Here is a 23,724-nt window from a genome sequence, read left to right on the forward strand (position 1 = left end):
GGTGAATGGTAGAGATGAATGGGAACCGCCAGACCCCAAAGGAGGAGGGGGGTTTGGAGAGAGCTAGAAGAGGGCCTTCGGGGGAAAGGGAGGACGTGCCAATGTGGCCAGGCAGAGCACACACAGGACCCAGACCTGGGACACTCCGCTGGCTTGACTGCAGGGATGGTAACAGAGGCTGGCCCAGAGTCCCCACCACAGGATGCCACAGATACCGTTCTGGAAAAGGCTCTGACGTGGAGCAGCGCCCCGCCCCGGCCCCCTACCCCGACCCCGACCCCTACCCCTCCAGAGAGAAGGCAGAACACAGAATATGAGAGGTACTTTAATTGGAAACTGCTGTGAAACTGGGGCGGGGCGGGGGCAAAACAAGGGGGAGAGGAAGCCCTAGCTGAGGCAGAACAGGAGGGAACGAGCTTGGCCACAGCTCCAGGGCCCCAAAGGTACCAGCTGCTCCTCTTGCAGGAAGACGCTGGGCTCAACCTGTGAAACAGCAGAGTCAGGGAAGAGCCTGAAGCCAGGGCCAGCCCCCAGCCCTGCTCAACAGCCAGGACTGTGGGAAGGGGTACGGTGTGTGTAACACTCACTTCAAAGGGTCTGCAACTTGTCAGCCAGGTACTGCATGGCGGCTGCAACAGGGACAGGCATTAGCAGGCGCTCCAGACAGAGGGATACAGAAGCCCGTCCCCCTATCCCCGTGAGGAACCGCCTAGCCCTGATACCTGAAACCCCTCCAGACCCGATGCAAAGAGCTCTGGGCCTGATCACTCCCCACCACCCAAATTGAATGTGGAACCGGTTCCTAAAGGGAAACAAAATGTGCCAGCAGCTCTCATGCTGTGGGCCGTGCCACAACCACTCAGAACTTGTCACACACACAAACAAACAATCCAACAAGAACCTTAGAAGCCACACCAAGCAGCAGTTCAAGGGAAAAATCAACGAGGCATCTCTAAAAGTCCTATCAGAAGGACATTCCCTAGGACTGGTCTGGTTGTCAAAGTGTGCATGCAGTCCAGACAGTACTTTGCTATTTGTACACACGCCCAGTTGTACATGCACAGCCAGCTCCAGGGCCAGGCCTGAGAGGTTCTCCTCCCCACAGGGATGATCGTCCCTGCCAGGCCCACCGCACCTGCAGCCCACCCCCACCCCAGGTGCCCACCCGGGTTCTTCACTAAGACACCGCTCTCCGGCCCTGGTTCCTCATACCAAGTTGCTCCTTAAGTTCGTCTACTTCTCTCTTTAGCTCGAGACACTAGGCCAGCAGACAGAGGAGGAAGAGAAATGATTAGTATACTCTGGCCTCCTCTCTCCTCCACCTTCTCCTCTCCCCCGGGCCCTCCACCCCAAAGCCGGGTGGTTAGACTGGCAAGGGCTCCTCAGTGGAAAGGAGGTGGGCTCCCTCCATGGGGTACGTGATGGGGGCAGGGGAGGGGGAGCCCACACATGTCAGCTGAACTTGGACCCAGATCCCACCCTCGAGTTTGGGCCTGCATTTCCAGGATGCAGAGGAAGCATTACCCAAGGACAGCAGGGCGTTCCCAGTGGCTGCTGCTGCGTTTCCGGTCTTGGGGGATGGTCAAGTGGCCCCCGGTCACCTGAGAGGGAAAGGACACACAATCCAGCTTCCCAGGCTCCCAGTGAGGTGGAAAGGGAGAAGCGGGCTCTAAAGTGAGGTGAGGCAGCACCACCCTCTGCTGGCAACCAGCCGCCCCTGCTCTGCCCAGCAGCTGGAACCTTGTCTCTGGGCCTGCTTCCCCTGTTCCCCGGGGACAGCCATTTCGCCACTGTGGTCCCCAAACAATGTGGCTCTGGATTCGACCCTCCCAGAGCTGCAGCCACAGCCAGCACGTGGGAGAGCAATGTGGCCGAACAGGACTTAACAGAAAAGGCTGTTTCCCTGCAAGTCTACACCGGGAGCAGCTGTTTGGGGCACTGCCACCGATCACCCCGGCCGCACAAACCCCACACAGAGGATGATGTAGCTCAAGGCCAGCCCTGCCAGCACCCCGTCTTCTGTGGGAGAAGCTGCCTGGGAGCAAGGCTGTGCCCCCGGCAGAGACAGAGGCAGAGGTTTCTGTCCTCAACCCCTCTTCCCTCCCCTCATATCAAACCCACGACACTCACCTGAGGGGGCAGGCCCCCTGGGCATGACTTCTCCCTGGTTCAGGGCCAAGGGCTCTGAGTTTCCTGGATCTTGGGGGCCTCTGGTGTTGACGTCGCCACTGCTGGCTTTTCTACGATGCATGCGCAGACAAGATGTCCCTGGCCTGTGAGTGAGCAGCTGAAACAAAAATTTCTCACCGATTTGGACTAAGGAAGTGTGTGTGTGTGTGTGTGTGTGTGTGTGTGTGTGTGTGTGTGTGTGTGTGAGAGAGAGAGAGAGAGACAGAGAGAGATAGAGACAGAGAGACAGAGACAGAAAGAGAGACAGAGAGAGAGAGTTGTGTGATTCGGGCCAGGGTGAGGCAGGGAATTGGGAAGGGAATTGAAAGGCTGATCTCATTAGCACTTTCTCCCTCAGTCAGCCCCAGGCCAGCAGGCAGAGCTGATCTAGGCACAACAGTGGGACACTGAGAAAGCCCAGGCCCCCTGCAAGGAAGGTCTGGGGAACAGCTAGGAAGGAGGATTCAGGAAGCTGGTGAGTCTAAATACTGAGGCTTTCCGGGGAAGCTTTTAAGGGATCCCCCGACCCAATTCAGCTACCAGCCCTCCCTTCCATCCCAGCCCAAGTCTCTCAGAGGAGGCTGGAAAGAGGCCAAGGGTGGAGGACCGGGCCCAGGACACCCGAAGTGCTACCTTAATGTTTGTCCCTAGGAAAAGGAGCCCGATCTGGCATCGTAATGACCCAGTGACCGAGGGGCACCCAATGCTGACCTCTGAGGGGTGGACAGAGGCAGCATGGATGAAGACGTGTGCCCTGGGTGCTGTGGGGGGGGGGGAAGAGTGGGGAGAGAGGAGGAGCATGGCCTACTCACTTGGCCCTTTGGGGCTGGGTCTCTATTTGGGTCCTTATCTTCTCCCGCCACCGCCTCAGACTCCCTTGTCCAGCTGACCACGGATTTCTTCCCAGCGCCACTGTGCTTGGACTGTTTGGTTCCCGAAAGGACCAAGGTATAACTCTTGGGTCTCCCAGGCAGCGGAATACCAGAGATTGGGGGGAAGGTGGCCGGTTCCACGGGAGTTGCCGAGATTCGCTGCCCCCGGGAACCGAAGGTTCCCCCCAGGGCAAGTTTGGACGCTTCCCCGACGGATTTCTTCTCCTGGGCTCCGTTCTTCCTAGGAGTGACCTGCGGCAGGCCACCTGGAGCAGCAGCAGAAACAGAAGCAGCAGCAGCAGCAGCAGCAGCAGCTCCCGCGTAGCTGGGCTTGCTGCCCCCCTTGCCCCACAGCACGCTCTGCATTTTCTTAGGGGAAGAGATGCCCTGCTTTCCCACGCCCTGCCTTTCCACAACCGAAGAGAGTCCTCGCGGAGCCGAGGACAGGGAAGAGCCTGTCACGTGACGGTAATTCTCCCTGACTTGGAACTTCGAGTGTCTGGGAGTGTCCCCGGGATCCTCGGGTCTGCTGGGCTTGGCCTGGCCTCCTCCTCTGCGGTAAGTGCTCACCGTCATCAGCTGTGTCTCACTGAATTCATCTGAGGACTCGGAGTCGGACAGCAGCCAGGCCAGGCCTTCCGCGGAGCGCCGCTGGCGATCCGCAGCCACGTTCAACCTACGCTTAGTGCCTCTCTTAGGGTTCCCCAAGGCCCGGCCCGCTTCAGGCCCACCGAGGCGGAGAGGGCCGGCTGGAGCCGTCGACGCCTCCCCACAGCTCTGGCCGGGCGCTCCTCGACCGCCGGGACCCGCCTCGAGGTGCAGTGTCGACCCAGTGGCCTCTTTGAAGGCAGTGGACCTCTCCGGGGACGGGTACCTGCGGACGCCCAGCACGTCCTGGTCAGTCAGCTGCTGCAGGTTGGCCTCCTTGGCCGCCTCAGACTCCTCGATCAGGTCCAGGAGGTCCCTCGTGTGCTCACGTGGGGAGCCAGGTCGGCCTTCGCGGCCCCACAGCACCGGCCCTCGCGCTTCCAGCATCTCCCGCTCAGACTGGAAGCCCTCGGGGTCCGGGTATCTGCGGACGCCCAGCACGTCCTGGTCGGTCAGCTGCTGCAGGTTGGCCTCCTTGGCCGCCTCAGACTCGTCGATCAGGTCCAGGAGGTCCCTCGTGTGCTCATGTGGGGAGCCAGGTCGGCCTTCGCGGCCCCACAGCACCGGCCCTCGCGCTTCCAGCATCTCCCGCTCAGACTGGAAGCCCTCGGGGTCCGGGTATCTGCGGACGCCCAGCACGTCCTGGTCGGTCAGCTGCTGCAGGTTGGCCTCCTTGGCCGCCTCAGACTCGTCGATCAGGTCCAGGAGGTCCCTCGTGTGCTCATGTGGGGAGCCAGGTCGGCCTTCGCGGCCCCACAGCACCGGCCCTCGCCCTTCCAGCATCTCCCGCTCAGACTGGAAGCCCTCGGGGTCCGGGAAGCCGCCTCCGCCCTTGCCGCTCCGCGGCTCCCCAGGCTCGGGGCCTGGGTCGGGCCCCGGCGGGACTGCGGGGCCGGCTATGCGAACGCCGGCCCGCTCCCTGACTTTTGGGCGGACACGCCTTCTCAACACACACACCTCATCCGGGGAGCTCATGTCGCGACCCGGGTGGCCCCAGAACCGGGGAGACGGTCGATGGCCCGAGTCGCGGTCGCGGTCACGGCGGGCTAGGCGGGCGGCGCTCAGAAGGGAGCGTCAGCCACCTCACGCGCCGCACGAGCTCGCCTCAAAAGAAAGGACGCGCCACTTTCAGCGCGCCTCTCACGCCTGCGCCGCAGCCTCCTCATTGGTCCGGCACCCGCCAACCAGCGGGCTCCTTGTTCGCCCGCCCCCGTCGAGACCTAACCAATGGGGCCGAGGGCCTCTGGTTTGCTCGCAAGCCCGTGGGCGGTCCGGGCAGTTGGCTGGTGAAGGAGGTGGTGGGAGTGCCTCCCTCTGTCAAGCCTCTGGGCCCGCCTCCTCCTGTCCCGCCTGCCCTTTCTGGTTAGAGTCACAGCTCTGAGCCTCCGTTTCCCATGTATACAGGGGGTCGAGGGCGTCGGCGAGTGAGGGCGCCGGGCTCCAGGGGTGGTGAGGATGAAACGTCAAGATGGAGGCGCTGGATGCCTAGCACGCGCCGAAAGCATTTGCCAGCCTCCCTTCCACCGCAAGCCTTAAGACCCAACAGGAGAATGGGCACAGGAGTCCCGCAGTCAGTGATCAGGGGTCGGCCAGAGAGCAAAGGGATCGTATTTTCGTTCTGTAAGGTCTCTGTCTCAACTGCTCCATCAAATGTGGTTCAGCAGACGTTACTGGCAGGCGGGTGTGGCGGATAGACTTGGGGTTGGCCTCGCTCCATCAGTCCTTCCCCCTCTCTGAGGCAAATTCAAAGAAGAGGAAATCGCAGTGGCCAGTTACACCCCAAAAGATGCTCCCCACCGCTGATCCTGGAGATGTGAACTAAAACCACGAATCGGGTTTCACACACTAGGTTGACAACCTTCAAAGAGCTTAACCATTCCGAGGGTGGGAGAGGTTAGGAGCAAACCCCTGTGGCGGTGGTGCAAGAGACGCATTGGGGAGGTAATTTGGCAGAATCCATTGAAAGCAACTTAGTGCCGGCACGCACTCTGTGCCTGGCACTCTTCTAAGCGCTGGGCATAAATAATAATGCATCCGCGTGACACGCCTTTAACTATAGTACCAACTATTACTGGCCTCTTCCCGGTGAGGAAACAGGCACTGAGAGGTTCGGCCACTGGCCCAAGGTCATTCGGCTCGTGGGGATCAGCGGCAGGATTGAAACCAATCAATCTGACTCCAGAGTCCTTGCTTTTAGCCCAAGAGCTTTAAAAGGAAGGAAGAAAGAATCTATTTCCTCTATGCTCCTGCAAGTCCGCTGCCTGGTACTCCTTCCGGAGACACGCTGGTACCTGTAGTGTACAAGAACACATGCACAAGGGAGTTGGTGATGGGAAAAACTGGGAACACTCCAAATTCCCGTCAGTAAGGAAATGGATGAATGCAACGTGGCTTAGCATCCAGTAGCATAAAGCGTGGCAGTCCAACGGAATGCATCAGGCCATTCTCACAGCTTTCGAAAGCATCCGCCTGACTTCCAACTGCAAGTTGCAGAACGATGGCTTTGGATTCACATTTGTAAGTTAAATCACTTGCGTGCGTGGGCACACGCACACACACCAGTCAATCCTATGTAATATATGAGAATTCATTTAAGTATATGTACAAGTATGTTTTAAAGTTTTGAAGGACGCACAACCAAGGCCTACCAGGTGTGATGGCGGTGGGTGTGGATAGCCAGGTGTCTCTCAATTTTTCTTGGAACTGTCAGTTCTCAGCTCCCCTGAGCTGAGCAGTACTGATGTCTGGGGAGTGGTGCCTCCCTTGGTTTCTATACGGCCCATGGGTGTTAGAATTTCCCATGTCTGCCACCCCACTCCTACTCTGACACCGCTCCATTCCTCCCATACCTTCCTTCTGCTCCTTCCCGTTCATACTCCTCTGTCTTCAGTCACCTCTCTCTCTTGCAACCTGCTCTGGCTGACCTCCTGGAGAGTCCTGGGGTGTCTGAACCCCTCTTGCCTGTGGAACTCAAAGGCCCAGTTTTCTGGGTCTGCACCTGAGAAGCTGGCCATGCTGGAGAAGTTTCAGAGCAGGGGAGATTGGGTGCACTGTAAATCTGCAATCCTCCTCCTCGAGCCTGCCCCCGATGGTGCCTGCCCGTTTGTGGATACCGCCCTCTTCCACTTCTCCCAGTGACTTTTTAAGTCGTGGTGTGCTATTTCAAATATGTTAAAATGGATAAGGAAGGATATAGCAAAATCTCCTGCATCCACCAGCACCCTAGGAAACATTACCAGTGGATTCAGTGGAAGCCTCCGTCTTCCCTCTCACCATTTCCATTCCCTTCCTCCCTCCCCCAGAGAGAGACTCCCAGCACTTCTTCTCACCTTCTCCACTCTCTTCGTCCCTGTGGCTCTCCTACCTCCTCTTCCCCTGCATCCCATACGTCTCCAATGATGTCACTAATCTCTGCTTTAGCCCCCTATGCTCACCAGGATCCAATACTGCTTTTGACTTACTCTCTTGGCCTGGGGTGGGAGCCAGTGTCAGAGGTTCCTCTTGGCTTTCCCCACCGGGATAGCTCTTACCCCACAGAGCAGTGACCCAATGTGGAAGTCATTGCTCCAACTGCCAAGTGTATCACTTATCATTATCAGCTTGGGGACTGGAGAAATGACCGCTATTTTGGTCCAGGGACCCATTCAGCTCACTGTGAACCGGTCTCTATTCCCAACTCCTTTTAATGTCAGGGCCTCATAAGCCCCATTCTAATGGGGCCCCATCATGACACTTTGGGCCTCCTGGATCAATGTCAGCTCAGATCCTGTGTCCAGTAGTAGTAGAAGTGTCTGGGTCTTTTTCTAGCCTCCGGGTACAGTCACCTGAGAACTGGCAGTCATTCTCTTTAGGGACGGTCATAACCCACTGCCTTGTTTCTGGATCCTTCCTCCTCAGGACTCATCCACCTCTTCAGTGGGGCCAGTCTCTGAATTGGCTGAGGACCAGGAACTGAGCAGGAGACTGTGGCTTTTTAGCGGGATGATGGCCCTCCTTCTCTTGCATTCTTGCCTTTTGCTGGCTGTCGTTGCCCCTAGGGAGCCATGCTGTCTGAGCCATCTTCTCAGCTTTCTGCCGGTCAAGCAGGCACTCTTGACTGCCCCTCTGACCTTGCTGGTCGTTACTGGAAATGTGGTTTGCTGGCATCTCTTGGTTAAGAGCTGCCCTCTGCCCTCTATCATGTCAGAATTCGTTGGCTCCCATGGGTGGTAATGAGCCCAGGTCGGGACCACTTTCCTTCCATCATTGGCATTGGCCTCCAGAGGGGAGCAACCACCAAACTTCTAGTGATGCTGGGGCCCCTCTCACCAGAACACTCCTGATGGCTTTGGTGTCCTCTCAGCCCTACAGTGGGACATGTGTCCTACAGTGGGATGTGTCCTCTCAGCCCTACAGTGGGACATAACCATGAGGCCATGTGACTGGCCTCACCTTTTCTGTCCGTTCTAGCATGTCTGCATCACTCAACCTTTTTGTTCCTTCCTCTGCCATCTGCCAATCCAAGGCAGGCATTTCCACTTCTCTCCTTATGGGCCATCACTTTCTCAAAGTTTCAAAGGGCCAGTCTGGCAGTGAATTTCCTCCACCTCCTGGAGTCCTTGCCCGTGTGTTAAATCCCATGGCATGAGAAAGCGCCTCCGCTCAGTAAAACTTGCTTATCCACTCTTATATTCCTGTCCACTTGATCCAGCACCCTGAAAATCCAATCCCAGGGATATTGCCCTGCTCCTGCCAGTACAGGCTTGTTATTTCTTGGTGTATAATTTCTTTTTCCCCTTATCAGGCTCGGCATATCCCAGTGAGTTTATGGAGAAGAGATGAGGGTTTCCCTGGGAGAGGCGTCTGTCACTTTGTGGGGGAGCAGACTCTGTAGCATCTACCAGCACAGGGCATGTGTTAGCTCTTGCTAGGGAAGGAAGGGCCACCCTGCAAGCTTTGAGGCCTCAGGACGTTTGGATCTGATAAGCCAACGTTTGGAGGCATCCATGCCAATATACCCGGCCTACATTTCAGAGTCTGAAGTTTTTCCAAAAAGGGCCCTGACCTTCCCGTAACAGGCCTGTGTTTGTCAAGGATGTATACATCTCTGGAGTTCTGCACTTACTGTTATCGCATAATCTGTGAGCTACTCAGCTGTCTCTGCAGGAGGCAAGGGCATTTTGTAAGCCACCAAGAAAACCCCATGAATCTTACACTTGGCCCTTAACTGTTTGGTAATGTCCCTTAGTTTCTCATTATGTCTTTGCAGGGCGCCAGTATAACAGTGATGAACAGCCGCCTCTGCCCTCCCTATAGACATAGTGCCCTCCCTACCATTCAAAGGCCTGAATCATCTCACAGGCCACAAGTAAGACCCTCCACTGGGATATTTTTCAAGGTACGTATGGATAAAACCTTAAGGAATCAGGAGGTAACCTTGTGCTAGAGATTATCCATGCCCCACATAACACTCAAAATGGTACGCTCTTTGTCATTTGGGCAGTGAGTGAGCTGGTCCATAAACCCCATCTTATAGCTAACTTCTCAGACCACTCCTGGTACCACTTTTGTTAGTTTGGGTCCTCCAAAAATACGGACAGCAAGGCATGATTGGACATGAACGAACATGATGGGAGAATGGCATGTGAAGGATAAAGGAGAAGGAGCAGGAATGAGTCTTCTTCTTCAGGGTGCGATGCGGGTCTGACGTCTGTAAGAGAGACGTGGGGGAAAGGAGGGTCAGATAAGAAGAATCTCAGATGCAGTTTCGTTCTAACAGTAAACTTTAGTTCCGTTTAGTTTAGTTTGTTCAGGCTCATGTGGAGTCCCCACCCTACAGCTGCCATTTAGAGGAGTCCCTGTCCTGAAGCAGTATGCCCCTGCCATGCTCAGTCACCGGCTGGGAGCTACCCAGAGGATGTGGGATCTTGGCACAAACAATGGTGGTGCCAGAGAAGTGGCAGCTGGCACTTGCCAATCTACTATGTTCCCTGCAGTGGATCGGAGGGGCATGTTTCTATGGCCACCACAAGGAAGCAGAAGTCAAAGGTGACTAACATTTCCGTTTTGAGTGACTTTGTGGTGGGGAGCATAAGGACACAGGAAGTAAAGAAAGATTGGGAGGGAAATGATGGGATTTTGGATACATTAAGGTTGTGTTTCTTATAGGACATGCAGGTGGAATGCACTTAGAAATTTGGTTCTGGAACACCGGTGAGGGGTCAAAGCTAGAGAGAGATACAGACTTGGGAGCCATTCATTCCCTCAGCAAACTTTTATAGCAGTGTTTTTTCAAATGTCACCATAACGTTAGAAGTTCCTTGCATGGAAGCTCCAATTCCTTTCCCTTCACCCTCCTCAGAAGTAACCTCTATCCTTTGTCTTCATCGTTCCCTTCCTTTTCTTTAGTTATTCTCTACATAGGTTCATATTCCTAACAACGTTGGTTTTGCTGCATCCTTTGGTCTTTATGTAAATGGAATCATTTGTGTTGTTTCTGACTTCTCCCGTGTGATACTGTGTAACTGAGATTCATCCCTGTTGTCGCATGTGGCAGGCACTTGTTCATTTTCATTGCTGTACACTGTTCCACCAAATGAATATACAGTAGACTCTCATTATCATGATAGTTATTTGCAGTCTATAAAGTTGCCATGAACACTGAATTAGGCAATCCTGAAACATTGCTCCTAAGGGAAATATAATTTCAAGTTCCTACCATCCTCTGGTCACAACATTTTCATCGACTGATCGCTGCGTAATCATGTTTCATGTGTGTTTCTGTTTAAAGGCACTCTATTTAATACAAATATTATTGATTCATTAACACTGACCTCACAGCCAACAGCATTATAAATCATGCCTGAACAAGGTTTATGTAACACACATATTTTCTTGAGTGCACGTCATAGTCATTTTGCACTCAAGAACACTAGACAGTACTTCAGCACTAAGCTTGGAGGCCATCTTTAATTATGAAATCACCAACAAAGAAGCACAAAAATGCAAACTATGTGGCACCAAATAAATCATGAAAAGGACACTTGCTTGCAGTATGAGACTGAAACCAGAAGGCAGGGCGTCACCTTGTTTGACCTCAGTTGGGAACATATTCCACCAACTCAGGTTTTTCACAGCTCTCTCGAACGAGGAGGAAAGCACTCTGGTACTGATTTGTGGTTAAAAATGAATTTTACCAAATAGGGGAATTTGCAAGTATGGAATCCACAAATAACAAGAATCAACTGTATCTCAAGCTATGTATCCATTCTACTGTCAATGGGTAATTTGGGTTGTTTCCATTTGGGCAGATATTATTCATAGCGCTACTATAAACATTCTGGCACATGTTTCCTGGTGCCCACGTACAAGAGCCTTCCAGGGCAGAGCTTTCCAACTTTTGGACCTGGGACTTTGAGGCCTTCATCTCCAGAGACAGCCAGACAGCAGCCCCTGGACCGCTTGGTTCTGGCCCTGAACAACTTTGTCATCTTACTCCTGTATGCCATACAATCATCATTTTCTGTGTGAGCCATAGAATCAAATGGCTGGGAAGCTGTGTTCCAGTGCTCATACTTAGGACTGAACTTGTCATCTCATAGGGAAAGAAGATTTCCAACATTACTAGATCATGCCAGAGTTTTTACAATGGGGTCATGCTAATTTCTACTCCTATCAACAGTGTTCAACTGTTCCACATCCTCATCAACATTTGATATTAACAAAGTACAAAATTGTTGTCAATCTTGTGATAGTGAAATGGCGTCTCATTGTAGATTTAATCTGCAATTTCTTGATTAGTAATAATATTAGTAATAATATTGAGCAGCTTTTCATATGCTTGGCCTTGGGGATTTTCTTGTCTATGAGGTGTTCATTTAGTGTCTTTTGCCCATTTTCCCCTTGGGCTGTTTGCATATTTATTTGTGGAAGTTCTTTATGTATTCTATACTTTAATTCTTTGATGATTTCATGTTATGTAAATATCTCCTAGTTTTTAGCTTGCCTTCACTCTTTTTATCATACCTTTTAATGAACAAAAGCACTTGTTTTTAATTTTTCACAGCACTTTATTATGAAAAGTTCCATACAAGAAGATCACGGGACTTCCCTGGTGGCACAGTGGTTAAGAATCTGTCTGCCAATGTAGGGGACACGGGTTCGATCCCTGGTCCCAGAAGATCCCCTATGCCACGGAGCAACTAAGCCTGTGCGGCACAGCTACTGGAGCCTGTGCTCTAGAGCCTGCGTGCCACAACTGCTGAAGCCTGCGTGCCTAGAGCCCATGCTCCACAACAAGAGAAGCCACTGCAATGAGAAGCCCGCGCACCAAAACGAAGAGTAGCCCCTGCTCACCGCAACTAGAGAAAGCCGGCGCGCAGCCACAGAGGCCCAGCGCAGCCAAATAAATAAATAAAATTTTAAAAGAAAGAAGAAGATCACAAGATGATCCGGGAAAGTTGAGGGGGTACTTGCTGATCATGGACCACCTTCGCTCTCACCAGATGACCTTGCTTCCCATTTCATTGAGAGTATACAGGCAATCAGAAACAAACTTCCCTCATTCATAAATAGTTTTCTCTATTTTGCATCATTCCTATCAGCATACAAGTATGTTGTCGTTTCTCCCAATTAAAGAAAACCTTCTTTTGATTCCAATTTCCCTTCAAGTGACACCTTTTTTCTCTGCTCACCTTCACATAAAAACTCCTTAAGAGTCAGTGTATACTTGCTGTGTCAAATTCTTCTCTTCTCATTCACTCTTTCTCTCCTTTCCATTTAACAATTCTCTATTGAGGGCTTACCACATGCCAGGTACTGTTCTAACACATGGTGCTACATCACTGAGAAAAACAGATGACGTTCCTTCCCTCAAGAGCTTACATTTCTGTCATAGGCCTATTGGCAATATTTTCTCAATCTTCAACTATGTCCATTCCTTTGTTGTTGGAAATCACTTTCCTGGACCCAGTTTCAATCTTTATTGGTTGCCTAGAGTGTCGCTCCTAGAACACTCCTTTACCAAACCCCTAAGTGGGATCTTCTGCTTCCTAGAACTAATGTCTTCATTGTTCTTGGTTTACCACAGTGTTTTGATGGGACTCATTCTCCAGGTACCATGGGTGATAATTTCTTTTAAGACTTTGCATGAACAAATATTACCTTTAATATTACCTTTAATTTCATGCTTATTTGATAGCTGATATATAATTTCAGGCTGAAAAGTTTTCTGACTTTCAATGTCACTTTTGAGAATGCTGGTACTGTTTTGCATGCCATTATGATTCCCAAGCCTTTATGTATGACACATTTAATTTTTTTAGTTACATATATTTTGATTTATTACATAGTAAAATTAACTTTTTTGTTTTCAGTACCATGAGTTTTAACACATGGACAGATTTGTGTAACTATCACCACAATCAGGATACAAAACAGTTCCATCAGCCCCAAAATCTCCCTCATTCTGCTGCTTTGTAGTCAAACCATCTCCCCCATCCCAAACCTCTGATAACTGGTGATCTGTTTCCCATCCCTATAGTTTTACCTTTTCCAAATATTATACAAACACAATCACACAGTATGTAACATTTTGAGACTGGCTTCTTTCATTTAGCATAATGCATTTGCGACTCATCCAAGTTGTTGCATGTATCAAGAGTTCCTTCCTTTGTATCGTTAAAAAATGTTTCATTTATAGATGTATGGTTTTATTCGTTCATCTGTTGAATAACATCTTGATTGCTTTCAGTTTGGGGTGACTATGAATAAGGTTTCTATGAACATTCTGTTAACATTCTATTAACATCCATAGTGTGCACTGGGAAGAGAGTTCCTGTGATGGCTGTCTCCAGCCTGTAGTTAGCTTCACTCTCTCCAGAGTGTCTGCAGGGACACATGACCTGGAATGACTGTCTCTACTGGTCAGAGGCAGGTCCAAGGTCTAAGCTAGCTCTGTTTCCTCGAAGTGCACACACACTCATTGGTAATGGCCTCAGCTCGGTGGGGAGCAGTGCCGGAGCAAGAGGGGCTAGAACATAAGCCTGGTACAGGCTGGGTGGGGCACTGGGTACATTCTAGGAATCCAGCCAGAGGCCTGGGCAGCAATCAAGCCCACCTTCTCCAGGGAGGGATTTGAGGGGAAGGATTAAGTCCCACGAACGTTCTTTTCTGACCCTGAGGTCTGTGACTGTCCCATCCCACCTGTGGTCTGCCCACCTGAACTCATGCCGTGGACTCAGGAAGGGAGTCAGGGTGAGAATATGGGGGAAGGGTGGACCCAAGTGCTCCCCATTGTCCAGGTGCAGTCACTCCTTACTTCCCATCCTCACTGCGCCCATCCTGCCCCTGTCCCGGGTAGCTCATGTTGGGTGGCCTCATATATGGGTCCCCTGATTCTAAGATGAGCTACTCTGAGGAGCCACCCTTCCCAATCTCATTCCATCCACACCCACAGTAGTTGTCAGACATCATAGGATCACAGAGTAGGATCGAGAGCCACCTCCAGCGAATCCAACATTTCGAGCATCCCGACACCCTGTCGTGGGGGTTGGTGACTTCTGCATCATCCCCCTCCTATGTTTTGGGAATTTAACGACAACCTTTGAACAAAACAGATCCGAACCTTGCTTTTGCTCATTCAATGCCTTACAGAACGTGGACCAGCCTCTACTCCCTTTACTCCCTGAATCACATCTTTCTCCCTCAAGGGAGATTACCCCTGATTACATTTATTCACACACAGGGACACACCGTCACCAACCTTGAATAGCCAATCTACCATCATACCCCCTTTTGTGTAGTAAAACACCGGTCTTTCAGGAAGGGTGTCAGGCAGAACCACCCTTGCCTCACTCAAACACAAATCTGTCCCTCTGAGTCTCAGGCTGGTACAGTCCTGGGTCCTGGCTGAGGGAAGGAAGTGCTCCCCAACCCCAAGTGAGGGGGAAATCGAACATGGAGTTCAGACTCAATCTCGTGTGTCCTAAAGAGGCAGTCTGGGAGATTGAGCTGGGACACGGAAATATCATTTCCAGGAAAATCTGTGTCACGGGGCTGGTGGAAGAGTATTTGACGGGGACCATGCAACAACACAGACCTACTAACCACACTCGCCATAGAACCTGACAGGCCAATTTCCACTCAAGGGTGTACAGACGACCCGGCTGGAGGAGGGTGGTCAGCTGGCTAGGGCAGGGAGGATGTGAATGCTTCCAGATTGGAGCTCTGGAAGGGGGTCATGAGTTCCTGCTGATGGGAAGGGTGAATGGCAGAGATGAATGGGAACCGCCAGACCCCAGAGGAGGAGGGGGGTTTGGAGAGAGCTAGAAGAGGGCCTTCGGGGGAAAGGGAGGACGTGCCAATGTGGCCAGGCAGAGCACACACAGGACCCAGACCTGGGACACTCCGCTGGCTTGACTGCAGGGATGGTAGCAGAGGCTGGCCCAGAGTCCCCACCACAGGATGCCACAGATACCGTTCTGGAAAAGGCTCTGACGTGGAGCAGCGCCCCGCCCCGGCCCCCTACCCCGACCCCGACCCCTACCCCTCCAGAGAGAAGGCAGAACACAGAATATGAGAGGTACTTTAATTGGAAACTGCTGTGAAACTGGGGCGGGGCGGGGGCAAAACAAGGGGGAGAGGAAGCCCTAGCTGAGGCAGAACAGGAGGGAACGAGCTTGGCCACAGCTCCAGGGCCCCAAAGGTACCAGCTGCTCCTCTTGCAGGAAGACGCTGGGCTCAACCTGTGAAACAGCAGAGTCAGGGAAGAGCCTGAAGCCAGGGCCAGCCCCCAGCCCTGCTCAACAGCCAGGACTGTGGGAAGGGGTACGGTGTGTGTAACACTCACTTCAAAGGGTCTGCAACTTGTCAGCCAGGTACTGCATGGCGGCTGCAACAGGGACAGGCATTAGCAGGCGCTCCAGACAGAGGGATACAGAAGCCCGTCCCCCTATCCCCGTGAGGAACCGCCTAGCCCTGATACCTGAAACCCCTCCAGACCCGATGCAAAGAGCTCTGGGCCTGATCACTCCCCACCACCCAAATTGAATGTGGAACCGGTTCCTAAAGGGAAACAAAATGTGCCAGCAGCTCTCATGCTGTGGGCCGTGCCACAACCACTCAGAACTTGTCACACACACAAACAAACAATCCAGCAAGAACCTTAGAAGCCACACCAAGCAGCAGTTCAAGGGAAAAATCAACGAGGCATCTCTAAAAGTCCTATCAGAAGGACATTCCCTAGGACTGGTCTGGTTGTCAAAGTGTGCATGCAGTCCAGACAGTACTTTGCTATTTGTACACACGCCCAGTTGTACATGCACAGCCAGCTCCAGGGCCAGGCCTGAGAGGTTCTCCTCCCCACAGGGATGATCGTCCCTGCCAGGCCCACCGCACCTGCAGCCCACCCCCACCCCAGGTGCCCACCCCGGTTCTTCACTAAGACACCGCTCTCCGGCCCTGGTTCCTCATACCAAGTTGCTCCTTAAGTTCGTCTACTTCTCTCTTTAGCTCGAGACACTAGGCCAGCAGACAGAGGAGGAAGAGAAATGATTAGTATACTCTGGCCTCCTCTCTCCTCCACCTTCTCCTCTCCCCCGGGCCCTCCACCCCAAAGCCGGGTGGTTAGACTGGCAAGGGCTCCTCAGTGGAAAGGAGGTGGGCTCCCTCCGTGGGGTACGTGATGGGGGCAGGGGAGGGGGAGCCCACACATGTCAGCTGAACTTGGACCCAGATCCCACCCTCGAGTTTGGGCCTGCATTTCCAGGATGCAGTGGAAGCATTACCCAAGGACAGCAGGGCGTTCCCAGTGGCTGCTGCTGCGTTTCCGGTCTTGGGGGATGGTCAAGTGGCCCCCGGTCACCTGAGAGGGAAAGGACACACAATCCAGCTTCCCAGGCTCCCAGTGAGGTGGAAAGGGCCAAGCGGGCTCTAAAGTGAGGTGAGGCAGCACCACCCTCTGCTGGCAACCAGCCGCCCCTGCTCTGCCCAGCAGCCGGAACCTTGTCTCTGGGCCTGCTTCCCCTGTTCCCCGGGGACAGCCATTTCGCCACTGTGGTCCCCAAACAATGTGGCTCTGGATTCGACCCTCCCAGAGCTGCAGCCACAGCCAGCACGTGGGAGAGCAATGTGGCCGAACAGGACTTAACAGAAAAGGCTGTTCCCCTGCAAGTCTACACCGGGAGCAGCTGTTTGGGGCACTGCCACCGATCACCCCGGCCGCACAAACCCCACACAGAGGATGATGTGGCTCAAGGCCAGCCCTGCCAGCACCCCGTCTTCTGTGGGAGAAGCTGCCTGGGAGCAAGGCTGTGCCCCCGGCAGAGACAGAGGCAGAGGTTTCTGTCCTCAACCCCTCTTCCCTCCCCTCATATCAAACCCACGACACTCACCTGAGGGGGCAGGCCCCCTGGGCATGACTTCTCCCTGGTTCAGGGCCAAGGGTTCTGAGTTTCCTGGATCTTGGGGGCCTCTGGTGTTGACGTCGCCACTGCTGGCTTTTCTACGATGCATGCGCAGACAAGATGTCCCTGGCCTGTGAGTGAGCAGCTGAAACAAAAATTTCTCACCGATTTGGACTAAGGAAGTGTGTGTGTGTGTGTGTGTGTGTGTGTGTGTGTGTGTGTGTGAGAGAGAGAGAGAGAGAGAGAGACAGAGAGAGATAGAGACAGAGAGACAGAGACAGAAAGAGAGACAGAGAGAGAGAGTTGTGTGATTCGGGCCAGGGTGAGGCAGGGAATTGGGAAGGGAATTGAAAGGCTGATCTCATTAGCACTTTCTCCCTCAGTCAGCCCCAGGCCAGCAGGCAGAGCTGATCTAGGCACAACAGTGGGACACTGAGAAAGCCCAGGCCCCCTGCAAGGAAGGTCTGGGGAACAGCTAGGAAGGAGGATTCAGGAAGCTGGTGAGTCTAAATACTGAGGCTTTCCGGGGAAGCTTTTAAGGGATCCCCCGACCCAATTCAGCTACCAGCCCTCCCTTCCATCCCAGCCCAAGTCTCTCAGAGGAGGCTGGAAAGAGGCCAAGGGTGGAGAACCGGGCCCAGGACACCCGAAGTGCTACCTTAATGTTTGTCCCTAGGAAAAGGAGCCCGATCTGGCATCGTAATGACCCAGTGACCGAGGGGCACCCAATGCTGACCTCTGAGGGGTGGACAGAGGCAGCATGGATGAAGACGTGTGCACTGGGTGCTGGGGGGGGGGGGGAAGAGTGGGGAGAGAGGAGGAGCATGGCCTACTCACTTGGCCCTTTGGGGCTGGGTCTCTATTTGGGTCCTTATCTTCTCCCGCCACCGCCTCAGACTCCCTTGTCCAGCTGACCACGGATTTCTTCCCAGCGCCACTGTGCTTGGACTGTTTGGTTCCCGAAAGGACCAAGGTATAACTCTTGGGTCTCCCAGGCAGCGGAATACCAGAGATTGGGGGGAAGGTGGCCGGTTCCACGGGAGTTGCCGAGATTCGCTGCCCCCGGGAACCGAAGGTTCCCCCCAGGGCAAGTTTGGACGCTTCCCCGACGGATTTCTTCTCCTGGGCTCCGTTCTTCCTAGGAGTGACCTGCGGCAGGCCACCTGGAGCAGCAGCAGAAACAGAAGCAGCAGCAGCAGCAGCAGCAGCAGCTCCCGCGTAGCTGGGCTTGCTGCCCCCCTTGCCCCACAGCACGCTCTGCATTTTCTTAGGGGAAGAGATGCCCTGCTTTCCCACGCCCTGCCTTTCCACAACCGAAGAGAGTCCTCGCGGAGCCGAGGACAGGGAAGAGCCTGTCACGTGACGGTAATTCTCCCTGACTTGGAACTTCGAGTGTCTGGGAGTGTCCCCGGGATCCTCGGGTCTGCTGGGCTTGGCCTGGCCTCCTCCTCTGCGGTAAGTGCTCACCGTCATCAGCTGTGTCTCACTGAATTCATCTGAGGACTCGGAGTCGGACAGCAGCCAGGCCAGGCCTTCCGCGGAGCGCCGCTGGCGATCCGCAGCCACGTTCAACCTACGCTTAGTGCCTCTCTTAGGGTTCCCCAAGGCCCGGCCCGCTTCAGGCCCACCGAGGCGGAGAGGGCCGGCTGGAGCCGTCGACGCCTCCCCACAGCTCTGGCCGGGCGCTCCTCGACCGCCGGGACCCGCCTCGAGGTGCAGTGTCGACCCAGTGGCCTCTTTGAAGGCAGTGGACCTCTCCGGGGACGGGTACCTGCGGACGCCCAGCACGTCCTGGTCAGTCAGCTGCTGCAGGTTGGCCTCCTTGGCCGCCTCAGACTCCTCGATCAGGTCCAGGAGGTCCCTCGTGTGCTCATGTGGGGAGCCAGGTCGGCCTTCGCGGCCCCACAGCACCGGCCCTCGCGCTTCCAGCATCTCCCGCTCAGACTGGAAGCCCTCGGGGTCCGGGTATCTGCGGACGCCCAGCACGTCCTGGTCGGTCAGCTGCTGCAGGTTGGCCTCCTTGGCCGCCTCAGACTCGTCGATCAGGTCCAGGAGGTCCCTCGTGTGCTCATGTGGGGAGCCAGGTCGGCCTTCGCGGCCCCACAGCACCGGCCCTCGCGCTTCCAGCATCTCCCGCTCAGACTGGAAGCCCTCGGGGTCCGGGTATCTGCGGACGCCCAGCACGTCCTGGTCGGTCAGCTGCTGCAGGTTGGCCTCCTTGGCCGCCTCAGACTCGTCGATCAGGTCCAGGAGGTCCCTCGTGTGCTCATGTGGGGAGCCAGGTCGGCCTTCGCGGCCCCACAGCACCGGCCCTCGCGCTTCCAGCATCTCCCGCTTCGACTGGAAGCCCTCGGGGTCCGGGAAGCCGCCTCCGCCCTTGCCGCTCCGCGGCTCCCCAGGCTCGGGGCCTGGGTTGGGCCCCGGCGGGACTGCGGGGCCGGCTATGCGAACGCCGGCCCGCTCCCTGACTTTTGGGCGGACACGCCTTCTCAACACATACACCTCATCCGGGGAGCTCATGTCGCGACCCGGGTGGCCCCAGAACCGGGGCGACGGTCGATGGCCCGAGTCGCGGTCGCGGTCACGGCGGGCTAGGCGGGCGGCGCTCAGAAGGGAGCGTCAGCCACCTCACGCGCCGCACGAGCTCGCCTCAAAAGAAAGGACGCGCCACTTTCAGCGCGCCTCTCACGCCTGCGCCGCAGCCTCCTCATTGGTCCGGCACCCGCCAACCAGCGGGCTCCTTGTTCGCCCGCCCCCGTCGAGACCTAACCAATGGGGCCGAGGGCCTCTGGTTTGCTCGCAAGCCCGTGGGCGGTCCGGGCAGTTGGCTGGTGAAGGAGGTGGTGGGAGTGCCTCCCTCTGTCAAGCCTCTGGGCCCGCCTCCTCCTGTCCCGCCTCCCCTTTCTGGTTAGAGTCACAGCTCTGAGCCTCCGTTTCCCATGTATACAGGGGGTCGAGGGCGTCGGCGAGTGAGGGCGCCGGGCTCCAGGGGTGGTGAGGATGAAACGTCAAGATGGAGGCGCTGGATGCCTAGCATGCGCCGAAAGCATTTGCCAGCCTCCCTTCCACCGCAAGCCTTAAGACCCAACAGGAGAATGGGCACAGGAGTCCCGCAGTCAGTGATCAGGGGTCGGCCAGAGAGCAAAGGGATCGTATTTTCGTTCTGTAAGGTCTCTGTCTCAACTGCTCCATCAAATGTGGTTCAGCAGACGTTACTGGCAGGCGGGTGTGGCGGATAGACTTGGGGTTGGCCTCGCTCCATCAGTCCTTCCCCCTCTCTGAGGCAAATTCAAAGAAGAGGAAATCGCAGTGGCCAGTTACACCCCAAAAGATGCTCCCCACCGCTGATCCTGGAGATGTGAACTAAAACCACGAATCGGGTTTCACACACTAGGTTGACAACCTTCAAAGAGCTTAACCATTCCGAGGGTGGGAGAGGTTAGGAGCAAACCCCTGTGGCGGTGGTGCAAGAGACGCATTGGGGAGGTAATTTGGCAGAATCCATTGAAAGCAACTTAGTGCCGGCACGCACTCTGTGCCTGGCACTCTTCTAAGCGCTGGGCATAAATAATAATGCATCCGCGTGACACGCCTTTAACTATAGTACCAACTATTACTGGCCTCTTCCCGGTGAGGAAACAGGCACTGAGAGGTTCGGCCACTGGCCCAAGGTCATTCGGCTCGTGGGGATCAGCGGCAGGATTGAAACCAATCAATCTGACTCCAGAGTCCTTGCTTTTAGCCCAAGAGCTTTAAAAGGAAGGAAGAAAGAATCTATTTCCTCTATGCTCCTGCAAGTCCGCTGCCTGGTACTCCTTCCGGAGACACGCTGGTACCTGTAGTGTACAAGAACACATGCACAAGGGAGTTGGTGATGGGAAAAACTGGGAACACTCCAAATTCCCGTCAGTAAGGAAATGGATGAATGCAACGTGGCTTAGCATCCAGTAGCATAAAGCGTGGCAGTCCAACGGAATGCATCAGGCCATTCTCACAGCTTTCGAAAGCATCCGCCTGACTTCCAACTGCAAGTTGCAGAACGATGGCTTTGGATTCACATTTGTAAGTTAAATCACTTGCGTGCGTGGGCACACGCACACACACCAGTCAATCCTATGTAATATATGAGAATTCATTTAAGTATATGTACAAGTATGTTTTAAAGTTTTGAAGGACGCACAACCAAGGCCTACCAGGTGTGATGGCGGTGGGTGTGGATAGCCAGGTGTCTCTCAATTTTTCTTGGAACTGTCAGTTCTCAGCTCCCCTGAGCTGAGCAGTACTGATGTCTGGGGAGTGGTGCCTCCCTTGGTTTCTATACGGCCCATGGGTGTTAGAATTTCCCATGTCTGCCACCCCACTCCTACTCTGACACCGCTCCATTCCTCCCATACCTTCCTTCTGCTCCTTCCCGTTCATACTCCTCTGTCTTCAGTCACCTCTCTCTCTTGCAACCTGCTCTGGCTGACCTCCTGGAGAGTCCTGGGGTGTCTGAACCCCTCTTGCCTGTGGAACTCAAAGGCCCAGTTTTCTGGGTCTGCACCTGAGAAGCTGGCCGTGCTGGAGAAGTTTCAGAGCAGGGGAGATTGGGTGCACTGTAAATCTGCAATCCTCCTCCTCGAGCCTGCCCCCGATGGTGCCTGCCCGTTTGTGGATACCGCCCTCTTCCACTTCTCCCAGTGACTTTTTAAGTCGTGGTGTGCTATTTCAAATATGTTAAAATGGATAAGGAAGGATATAGCAAAATCTCCTGCATCCACCAGCACCCTAGGAAACATTACCAGTGGATTCAGTGGAAGCCTCCGTCTTCCCTCTCACCATTTCCATTCCCTTCCTCCCTCCCCCAGAGAGAGACTCCCAGCACTTCTTCTCACCTTCTCCACTCTCTTCGTCCCTGTGGCTCTCCTACCTCCTCTTCCCCTGCATCCCATACGTCTCCAATGATGTCACTAATCTCTGCTTTAGCCCCCTATGCTCACCAGGATCCAATACTGCTTTTGACTTACTCTCTTGGCCTGGGGTGGGAGCCAGTGTCAGAGGTTCCTCTTGGCTTTCCCCACCGGGATAGCTCTTACCCCACAGAGCAGTGACCCAATGTGGAAGTCATTGCTCCAACTGCCAAGTGTATCACTTATCATTATCAGCTTGGGTACTGGAGAAATGACCGCTATTTTGGTCCAGGGACCCATTCAGCTCACTGTGAACCGGTCTCTATTCCCAACTCCTTTTAATGTCAGGGCCTCATAAGCCCCATTCTAATGGGGCCCCATCATGACACTTTGGGCCTCCTGGATCAATGTCAGCTCAGATCCTGTGTCCAGTAGTAGTAGAAGTGTCTGGGTCTTTTTCTAGCCTCCGGGTACAGTCACCTGAGAACTGGCAGTCATTCTCTTTAGGGACGGTCATAACCCACTGCCTTGTTTCTGGATCCTTCCTCCTCAGGACTCATCCACCTCTTCAGTGGGGCCAGTCTCTGAATTGGCTGAGGACCAGGAACTGAGCAGGAGACTGTGGCTTTTTAGCGGGATGATGGCCCTCCTTCTCTTGCATTCTTGCCTTTTGCTGGCTGTCGTTGCCCCTAGGGAGCCATGCTGTCTGAGCCATCTTCTCAGCTTTCTGCCGGTCAAGCAGGCACTCTTGACTGCCCCTCTGACCTTGCTGGTCGTTACTGGAAATGTGGTTTGCTGGCATCTCTTGGTTAAGAGCTGCCCTCTGCCCTCTATCATGTCAGAATTCGTTGGCTCCCATGGGTGGTAATGAGCCCAGGTCGGGACCACTTTCCTTCCATCATTGGCATTGGCCTCCAGAGGGGAGCAACCACCAAACTTCTAGTGATGCTGGGGCCCCTCTCACCAGAACACTCCTGATGGCTTTGGTGTCCTCTCAGCCCTACAGTGGGACATGTGTCCTACAGTGGGATGTGTCCTCTCAGCCCTACAGTGGGACATAACCATGAGGCCATGTGACTGGCCTCACCTTTTCTGTCCGTTCTAGCATGTCTGCATCACTCAACCTTTTTGTTCCTTCCTCTGCCATCTGCCAATCCAAGGCAGGCATTTCCACTTCTCTCCTTATGGGCCATCACTTTCTCAAAGTTTCAAAGGGCCAGTCTGGCAGTGAATTTCCTCCACCTCCTGGAGTCCTTGCCCGTGTGTTAAATCCCATGGCATGAGAAAGCGCCTCCGCTCAGTAAAACTTGCTTATCCACTCTTATATTCCTGTCCACTTGATCCAGCACCCTGAAAATCCAATCCCAGGGATATTGCCCTGCTCCTGCCAGTACAGGCTTGTTATTTCTTGGTGTATAATTTCTTTTTCCCCTTATCAGGCTCGGCATATCCCAGTGAGTTTATGGAGAAGAGATGAGGGTTTCCCTGGGAGAGGCGTCTGTCACTTTGTGGGGGAGCAGACTCTGTAGCATCTACCAGCACAGGGCATGTGTTAGCTCTTGCTAGGGAAGGAAGGGCCACCCTGCAAGCTTTGAGGCCTCAGGACGTTTGGATCTGATAAGCCAACGTTTGGAGGCATCCATGCCAATATACCCGGCCTACATTTCAGAGTCTGAAGTTTTTCCAAAAAGGGCCCTGACCTTCCCGTAACAGGCCTGTGTTTGTCAAGGATGTATACATCTCTGGAGTTCTGCACTTACTGTT

General features: G+C 54.1%; 2 protein-coding genes and 1 long non-coding RNA gene across 5 annotated transcripts; 1 reads left to right on the plus strand and 2 right to left on the minus strand.

The window, feature by feature from the left end:
* Positions 1 to 307: 307 nt before the first annotated feature.
* On the minus strand, positions 308 to 4,790 carry LOC117310353 (uncharacterized protein CXorf49 homolog). Its single transcript, XM_073798752.1, has 6 exons — positions 2,982 to 4,790; positions 2,131 to 2,287; positions 1,525 to 1,601; positions 1,213 to 1,258; positions 588 to 629; positions 308 to 483 (listed from the first exon to the last, which is right to left on the minus strand). The coding sequence occupies exons 1-5, from the start codon at positions 4,662 to 4,664 to the stop codon at positions 589 to 591; spliced, it is 2,004 nt and encodes a 667-aa protein (XP_073654853.1). The 5' UTR covers positions 4,665 to 4,790; the 3' UTR covers positions 308 to 483; position 588.
* On the plus strand, positions 1,726 to 13,418 carry LOC117310354 (uncharacterized). 3 transcript variants are annotated; one of them, XR_012329100.1, is made up of 6 exons: positions 1,726 to 2,644; positions 3,041 to 3,117; positions 3,287 to 6,206; positions 8,938 to 9,066; positions 10,979 to 11,167; positions 11,734 to 13,418. It is a non-coding gene; the product is annotated as an uncharacterized lncRNA (long non-coding RNA). The 3 variants fall into 3 exon arrangements; XR_012329099.1 differs by lacking the exon at positions 10,979 to 11,167 and having other exon boundaries at positions 1,726 to 2,275; positions 2,528 to 2,644; XR_004524526.2 differs by lacking the exon at positions 10,979 to 11,167.
* A 1,818-nt stretch (positions 13,419 to 15,236) lies between these two features.
* LOC117310351 (uncharacterized protein CXorf49 homolog) lies at positions 15,237 to 19,591 on the minus strand. Its single transcript, XM_073798891.1, has 6 exons — positions 17,909 to 19,591; positions 17,060 to 17,216; positions 16,454 to 16,530; positions 16,142 to 16,187; positions 15,517 to 15,558; positions 15,237 to 15,412 (listed from the first exon to the last, which is right to left on the minus strand). The coding sequence occupies exons 1-5, from the start codon at positions 19,589 to 19,591 to the stop codon at positions 15,518 to 15,520; spliced, it is 2,004 nt and encodes a 667-aa protein (XP_073654992.1). The 3' UTR covers positions 15,237 to 15,412; position 15,517.
* Between the last annotated feature and the right edge of the window lie 4,133 nt (positions 19,592 to 23,724).

This window comes from Tursiops truncatus, chromosome X (assembly GCF_011762595.2).
Source record: "Tursiops truncatus isolate mTurTru1 chromosome X, mTurTru1.mat.Y, whole genome shotgun sequence".
Lineage (NCBI taxonomy): Eukaryota > Metazoa > Chordata > Mammalia > Artiodactyla > Delphinidae > Tursiops > Tursiops truncatus.

Bases quoted from the DNA above. Each gene is read 5' to 3' on its own strand.
- LOC117310353 (XM_073798752.1), bottom strand. From the start codon at position 4,664: ATGAGCTCCCCGGATGAGGTGTGTGTGTTGAGAAGGCGTGTCCGCCCA. The intron at 2,288-2,981 runs GTGAGTAGGCCA...TTTTTGTTTCAG, and splicing joins ACCCAGCCCCAAAGGGCCAA to CTGCTCACTCACAGGCCAGG. The intron at 1,259-1,524 runs GTAATGCTTCCT...CTGCTGGCCTAG, and splicing joins GAACGCCCTGCTGTCCTTGG to TGTCTCGAGCTAAAGAGAGA.
- LOC117310351 (XM_073798891.1), bottom strand. From the start codon at position 19,591: ATGAGCTCCCCGGATGAGGTGTATGTGTTGAGAAGGCGTGTCCGCCCA. The intron at 16,188-16,453 runs GTAATGCTTCCA...CTGCTGGCCTAG, and splicing joins GAACGCCCTGCTGTCCTTGG to TGTCTCGAGCTAAAGAGAGA. The intron at 15,559-16,141 runs GTATGAGGAACC...TCCCTGTTGCAG, and splicing joins CGAACTTAAGGAGCAACTTG to CCGCCATGCAGTACCTGGCT.